General features: G+C 46.5%; 1 protein-coding gene across 2 annotated transcripts in view; it reads left to right on the plus strand.

The window, feature by feature from the left end:
• The window catches only part of BNIP1 (BCL2/adenovirus E1B 19kDa interacting protein 1), a 20,398-nt gene that overhangs the window by 8,888 nt on the left and 3,416 nt on the right, over nt 1-8,094 (plus strand). Inside the window, exons 3-5 of one of the 2 annotated variants that reach the window (XM_011947804.1) lie at nt 929-1,020; nt 5,291-5,392; nt 6,489-6,607. In XM_011947804.1, the coding sequence (XP_011803194.1) occupies nt 929-1,020; nt 5,291-5,392; nt 6,489-6,607 (313 nt within the window). The remainder of the gene's footprint in view (nt 1-928; nt 1,021-5,290; nt 5,393-6,488; nt 6,608-8,094) is intronic. The other variant, XM_011947805.1, reaches the window with a different exon arrangement.

The following is an 8,094-nucleotide window of genomic DNA, read 5'->3' on the forward strand; positions in this document are numbered from 1 at the left end:
TTTTTAGTAGAGACGGGGTTTCACCGTGTTAGCCAGGATGGTCTCAATCTCCTGACCTCATGATCTGCCCACCTTGGCCTCCCAAATTGCTGGGATTACAGGCGTGAGCCACTGCGCCCAACCGAGAACACTTTTTATGTTAATTTCTCTTCATGGAGTTTCACGAACCACTCAGGGAAGATAAATTGAACCCTAGATCAGAGGGAGGAGCAGCTCCCTGGTTGGTTATAAATTCTCAGGGGAGATTTTTTTTAACCCCTCTATTTGGAACTCATAGCAAAAAAAAGGCAGGCATCCATGTTTTCACTCTGTGCTGGTAGATGCACATTTTTCTAGACTATTTTCCTGTGTCTATAACCTTTTGTGGGTTTTGGATTTGTGGTGATCTCAGTTCATCTTCCCATCCTTAGCCTCAGATGGCCCAAGGCTTCATTTTTCTGTCCCTACATGAGCTCTCAAACCTTCAAGTGCTCAAACTGCCTATTACTCGTCTTTAATGAAATAGGCACAGAAATTGTGAGTATCTGGAAATGAACAGCAGTTTGATATTTTAATGATATCTAAGTGTGGGATCAGTGTGCTTGTATTTCGTCATTGTTTTTCTTTTCGTTTCGGGCCTGCCCTTGGTGACAGGAGCGGCAGCTCTGACGCCAGGGTAGCCGTGCATACTCCCAGGCTGACTGTTCCAGCTGTTGTTCCCTTCTCACTTTTGGGCCATAGGGGTTTTCCTTACTTTCTTGCAGACTTAGCTATGGATTTAAAAGGATGTGTTATAACAAAGTGCTAGTGTTACCTAGCATTCTGAGGTGTTCTGTTTTAAAAGGGTGCTTCAAGTGCTATTGTATGCCCTTGGCAGAAATAGAAATGCTCTTCTGTTTTCATGTTGACTTTTGAAATCATTTTAACATGGAGTTATTTTTCCTCAAAGGACCTGGAGCAGTTGGCTAAAGAGCAAGACAAAGAGTCAGAGAAACAACTTCTACTCCAGGAAGTGGAGAATCACAAAAAGCAGATGCTCAGGTAGGCAGGGCCTGCCCCCGCCAGCAGCCTCTGCTGGCTCACTTGTTCCCTGTGAGCCTTGCACATGTATTTGCCTGACTTACTGGCATTTTTTTTTTTGAGGGACAGTGTTGTGCTCCATGACCCAGGCTGGAGTACAGTGGTCTGATCTTGGCTCACTCCGCCCTCTGCCTCCCGAGTTCAAGCAAGTCTTCTGCCTTAGCCTCCTGAGTAGCTGGGATTACAGGCACCCGCCATCACCCCTGGCTAATTTTTGTATTTTTAGTAGAGACAGAGTTTCACTATGTTGGCCAGGCTAGTCTCTAACACTGTCTTCATGTGATTCACCCACCTCAGCCTCCCGAAGTGCTGGGATTACAGGTGTGAGCCACCGCACCCGGCCAATTGCGTCAGTTGCACACGGGTGGAATGTTCTCTCCCAATCAGTAATTCTCAAGTGGGGGCGAGTGGGGAAGGGATAAATAGGGCCTATTTGAGCAGGTGGAGCTGTGCATAGTTTACAAAAGCATATTTAACATTATACTGTATTGTGTATTTTTAACCAAAAAATATAATTGCTTTTGTAATACAGGGTCATTTTTTTAATCTAAGGATAATTGGTACCAGAAAAAAAGCTACAGAAAGAAAACTTGCTTAAGGTGGACCACAATTTAGAAGGTTTTAAGTGGGATGCTATCTAAAAAAAAAAAAAAAAAAGCAACAAAAACCATAAATTAAAATTGAGATCAAAAGATAAAACCAACATTGAGGTTGTAATTGCAGGTGTGTGCTAATCCTTGATTGTATAATTATAGCTATATGCCATTTCTTGTTATTGAATTGGGAGAGGTTTAACTTTTCCGATGAAATTGTCAGACAACGTGAAACAGTATCTTTCCCTTCACATTTGACTTTTGTAGCAATCATAAAGAGGGTTTTTCCAAATATCTTTGAGGTATTCAAATCATTCTCTCTCTTTTTTAAAAATTTATTTTTGGCCGGGTGTGGTGGCTCATGCCTGGAATCCCAGCACTTTGGGAGGCAGAGGTGGGCAGATCACGAGGTCAGGAGTTCAAGACCAGCTTGACCAACATGGTGAAACCCTGTCTCTATTAAAAATACAAAAATTAGCTAGGCGTGGTGGTGGGCACCTGTAATCCCAGCTACTCAGGAGGCTGAGGCAGGAGAATCGCTTGAACCCGGGAGGCAGAAGTTGCAGTGAGCTGAGATCGCCGCACTCCAGCCTGGGTGACAGAGTGAGACACCATCTTAAAAAAAAATTTTTTTTTATTTTTAAAAAATTAAATTTTAGAAATGAGGTCCCGCTCTGTTGCACAGTCTGGAGTACAGTCATAGCTGACTGCAGCCTCGAACTCCTAGGCTCAAGTGATCCTCTCACCTCAGCTTCCCAAGTAGTTGGGACTACAGGCACACTCCACTGTGCCTGGCTAGATCATTCTCTTTTGAAACCCCTGCTAAGTTGTCATTCATATGGGTTTTCTCTTTGTCTCTTGTTCACTGGTCTGCCTCTGCCAGATCTGTATTTGTGGCTTTGCGTCTGATTTGAGCAATTTGCCAGCATCATCTTCCCTGAAAGCAGCTGTGTATGTAACAGTCAGCTGTCAGGAGGACACCGATTGGCAGAAACACAGCCACGGGGAGGCCAGTGTAAGCAGAGGGAGGGCTGTATGAGTGGTGGGCAGTGATCCAGGGCTTGGCTGTTTCGCGATTACTTTATGTTATGATGGCTTTTGCTTTCCTAATCCAACCCTACTCAGATTATAAACACTGAGTACAGAGGAGCCCTTGTATAAAGTATAGTAAGTTATGCCAGACACGCTCAGCTTAGCATGGGTTTTAAAGCTGGGAATGGCCATCCACGATGTGGCATTACAGGCCAGAACAGAGAAAGCTGTCAATGTATACTTTGGGGCTGGGTGCAGTAGCGCACACCTATAATCTCAGCACTTTGGGGGCTGAGGCAGGAGGACTGCTTGAGCCCAGGAGTTTAAGACCATCCTGGGCAACAAAGCAAGACCCCATCTATTAAAAAAAAAGTTAGCTGGGGGCATGGTGATGTGTGCCCCTAGTCTCAACTACTTGGGAGGCCAAGGCAGGAAGGCAATGGGCTTGGGAGGTCAAGTCTACAGTGAGCCGTGATCATTCTGCTGCACTCTAGCCCTAGGAGACAGAACGAGACCCTATGTCTTTTTTTTTTTGAGACAGAGTCTTGCTCTGTCACCCAGGTCGGAGTGCAGTGGCGCAGTCTCAGCTCACTGCAAGCTCTGCCTCCCGGGTTCACGCCATTCTCCTGCTTCAGCCTCCTGAGTAGCTGGGACTACAGGGGCCCGCCATCACGCCTGGCTTTTTTTTTTTGTATTTTTAGTAGAGACGGGGTTTCACCGTGTTAGCCAGCATGGTCTTGATCTCCTGACCTCGTGATCCACCCGCCTCGGCCTCCCAAAGTGCTGGGATTACAGGTGTGAGCCACCATGCCTGGCTGACCCTGTCTCAAAAAAAAAAAAAAAGAAAAAGAAAAAAAAAACACTTTGGCAGTTGAAACAGTAGTTGTGCTTGCTTGGGTCATCATGCTTGTCACACCATACAGTGAGTGTCTGTTTGCTTGTCTTTTTCCCAAATGAATGTGTGGTGGTAGAGGAGAGGTACAGACCCCTCATTCATCTCTGGATCCCAGGGCCCTGCAGAACCCCCTTGCAAACTGTTTCAGATGTAATGGATTCTTTAAAGTGGCAGATGTGAAATGGCGGAGGAGGTGCTCATTAAGACCTTCAGCACAGAGGTGCTATTAGAAAACCACCCTATCAGTTCATGTACTCTGTGTTTTCAGTTTTGAGTATTTCTGGAGATTAGCACGATTGGTTTGAGCTGGCTACATAAGAGTTCTGAAGTATGAGTTTGATTCTTAGACTCAGTTAGCTTTTTCATAGTCTATGAACAACTGTCACATTTCTTTTTTTTTTTTTTTTTGAGATGGAGTCTCACTGTCATTGCCCAGATTGGAGTGCAGTGGCGTGATCTTGGCTCACTGCAACCTCTGCCTCCCAGGTTCAAGTGGTTCTCCTCCCTCAGCCTCCTGAGTAACTGGAATTACAGGCACTTGCCATCATGTCCAGCTAATTTTTGTATTTTTAGTAGAGACAGGGTTTTACCATGTTGGCCAGGCTGGTCTTGAACTCCTGACCTCAAGTGAGCCACCCGCCTTGGCCTCTCAAAGTGGGATTACAGGCGTCAGCCACCGCGCCCAGTCAACTGTCATATTTCTAACTCCAGGAAGCTGTTCACCAACCTTCCGTTATCACCCACAAGTTAGCACAAGTGACGGATGTAGATCAGCTGTGTCAGTCAGGACTCTGCTAATCCATCATGTTTCTGTCGTTCACGATTGGTCTGTAGTACAGAAAGAACAACAAACCTTGAAGAAATATTTTGAAAGATTGGCTTCTTGTGTTTTTTTTTTTTTTTTTATCTTGAGACAAGGTCTTACTCTGTCACCCTGGCTAGAGTATAGTGGTACCATCATGGCTCACTGCAACCTCCACTTCCCAGGCTCAGGTGATCTTCCCTCCTCTGCCTCCTGGGTAACTGGGACTACAGGCATGCACCACCACCATGCCTGGCTAATTTTTTGTATTTTTAGTAGAGATGGGGTTTCTCCATGTTGCCCAGGCTGGTCTCGAACTCCTGGGCTCAAGCAATCCACCCACTTTGGCCTCCCAAAGTGCTATGATTACAGGTGTGAACCACTGTGCCTGGCCACCATTTTTCATTTCCTACAAAGCAGCTGAAGGGCCAGAAATGGTTGTTCAAGATACTGGAGATGAGTAAGTCATGGTTCTCAAGGGATGGCATCAACTAATATACAGGCCATAGCATTACAGCCTTAGAGGCAACAGGACAGAAGAAGAGCCTGTGTGCCCAGATGGGAAGTTTGGATGTCTCCCTGAGTCCGGCTATTGTGGAGCTGTGCACAGAGGAGTGCCATGTTCACAAGCCCTTGGGCTGACAGGGGTAGAGGGACAGCTACAGAGCCTCCCCATGATGGCCTTCAGGATCTGGTCAAGGGGTGTCAGGACCTGAGCAAGAACAGTTGCTGGGGGACCAGGGGGAGGAAGTGGCAGGAGTTGGGATGGGCTCTGAAGGCCGTGCCTGGTGGCCTTCCCCCATGGTGGCCTTCCCCCTGGTGGCCTTTGTTGGTGGGAAGTGCCGTGAATTGAACTGACTTATGGCCTGGTGGAGTAGACACACTCACACATGAACCTTCCAATTCCAGCAATCAGACCTCATGGAGGAAAGCTAATCTCACCTGCAAAATTGCAATCGACAATCTAGAGAAAGCAGAACTTCTTCAGGGAGGAGATCTCTTAAGGCAAAGGTACCTATTCTTTTATTTTTCTGGGCTCTGATAAAAATGGATAACAATTGGCAAGGTGTACAACCCACTGTAGGAAACCCCCTCTTGTTTTCAGCTTGGTGTTTAATTTGATTGTGTAAGTAATTTTTTTTAAGTTTGAAAGAAATGCATACTTATTTGTAGTAAATTGGTAAAGTATGAATTACAAAATTAAAATATCAATTTTTTTTTTTTTCCTGAGACAAAGTCTCGCTCTTATAGCCCAGGCTGAAGTGCAGTGGCGCCATCTCGGCTCACTGCAACCTCTGCCTCCTGGGTTCAAGTGATTCTCCTGCCTCAGCCTCCCGAGTAGCTGGGATTACAGTTGCGCGCGACTGCACCCAGCTAATTTTTTGTATTTTTAGTAGAGAGGAGGTTTCACCATGTTGGCCCGGCTGGTCTTGAACTCCTGACCTCAGGTGATCCACCCACCTCAGCCTCCCAAAGTGCTAGGATTACAGGCGTGAGCCACCGTGCCCAGCCGAAAATGTTGAATCTTATTACTCATAAACATTTTGGTATATTCCCTCCCTCATTTTTACTTCTTCTACATTTCTTACAAAGTCAAAATTGTACCATACATAAAATTCATATTCTGCTGTTTCAGCACAAGAGTTGCTCATTTAAAAAAAAAAACAACTTTTTAAGCCTAATTCTGACAGTACATAGTATGTAGATTGTATGTTAATACAGTCCCCTGTGTGTGTTTGCATTTCTAATGTTTCAGGAGTGTAAGTAATACACCAGGGTACGTCTTAGAACATAAGGCTTTATCTGCATTTTGGATGTCTCCTTTGGAGGGATTTCCAGGGATGAGATGATTGAGTCAAAGGATTGAACATTACCAAGGCTCCTAAATTGGCAAATTGCTTTACAGAAGGCAGCACTGGTTTATGTTCCTACTAGCAGTCCACAGGGGCGTGGGTCTCAGCATACCCTTTCCAGCATTGAATGTGATCATTTAAAATATATATACTAATTGGATAGGTAAAACATGAGATCTCATTTAGATATGGGGCCTTCTTGCAGGGAGGCTTTTGTTGACATTCCTCCCCTTTCTCTTCCTCTGAACTTTTAGGAAAACCACCAAAGAGAGCCTGGCCCAGACGTCCAGTAGCATCACTGAGAGCCTCATGGGGATCAGCAGGATGATGGCCCAGCAGGTCCAGCAGAGTGAGGAGGCCATGCAGTCTCTAGGTAAAGCCGGGCCTGGAGCAGGAAGCTTCTCCCAGAGACACTGCTCTAGGGCCCTTGTCCCAGCACCTCCACTCTGGGCTCCTCCACCACAGCCCACACGAAGTTCACTGACTTGGGTGGCTTCTCCCTCATGAGATGACTTGACACCGTGGTCTTATCCAGAGTGGGATGTGCTGCTCGTATTTCTCTCTCTTTTTTTTTTTTGTTTTTTGAGATAGAGTTTCTCTCTTGTTGCCCAGGCTGGAGTTCAAGTGATTCTCCTGCCTCAGCCTCCCGAGTAGCTGGGATTACAGGCATGTGCCACCACGCGCGGCTAATTCTGTATTTTTAGTAGAGACAGGGTTTCTCCATGTTGGTCAGGCTGGTCTTGAACTCCCGACCTCAGGTGATCTGCCCGCCTCAGCCTCCCAAAGTGCTGGGATTACAGGCATGAGATACTGCGCCCGGCCCATATTTCTATTTACTGGAAGACCCCACACCCATATCAATGTTTCTGCAGGGGGAGCATTTGCAGGGGCCCATGTGAAAAGCAGAGGTCCCCAGCCCCTCTCCTAGAGAGGGTGTTGGCAGGGCTGGGTAAAGGGCCTGGGAGCCTGATTTTCAGTGAGGGCTCTGGGGACCCATATGGCCTGGCAAGTTTGGGAATCGTTGCTTTAAGAGATGTTTGGTGAATCGGCTGCTGGTAGGACTTCTAGGACCTCAGTTTACAATGATACCCCCCAACGTTATTTTTCCTATGAGTTCCTTTTAAAAGATGTGAATCACAGGCTACAGGAGAGACTGCTTGAGGCCATCTGGTTTCCTCCAATAGTTTTCCCAGAGTGTCTCCTCTGTGACGCAGAAGAACATCAGCCCTCCCCAGGGTCCTTCAGTATAAGACAACAGAAAAAGGGTGTTTACTCCTTGAAACACTTTTGGAAAATTGCACACATGGACAAAAGTAGAAAGCGTGGTATCCTGAATCCCCTGAGCCCATTACCCCAGCCAGTCTCCTTTCAGTTCTACCCTCAGCCCATCCCCCATCTGGATTATTTTGAAGGAAATCCCAGACATCGTCCATAAATATCTCAGTACAGCTGTCTAAAAGATAAGGGACTCTTTGGGGAAAAAGCAGAAACAACCCCGTAACTACAATACCGTGATCACCCCTAGAAATTATAATTTTGAACCACTTTTTTTTTTCAGTGTGCCAAAGAGGCAGAAGCAAAAGGATAGCAAGCAGGTGACCCCAAGGTCACTCCTTGGGTTTGCAACTTACCTGAACATTTGGGCTCGGAACCAGCCAGGGGCTTCCTCTCAGTGTGTGCTTGGAGAGAGAGGGAGCAAGGAGACAACTTGGCCTCTGAGTCCAGGGCTTTTTATTTTTTTTGAGACGGAGCCTCGCTCTGTCGCCCAGGCTGGAGTGTAGGAGTATAGTGGCGCCATCTCGGCTCACTGCAAGCTCTGCCTCCCGGGTTCACGCCATTCTCCTGCCTCAGCCTCCCAAG

This window comes from Colobus angolensis, unplaced genomic scaffold (assembly GCF_000951035.1).
Source record: "Colobus angolensis palliatus isolate OR3802 unplaced genomic scaffold, Cang.pa_1.0 Scaffold27, whole genome shotgun sequence".
NCBI classification, from domain to species: Eukaryota; Metazoa; Chordata; class Mammalia; order Primates; family Cercopithecidae; genus Colobus; species Colobus angolensis.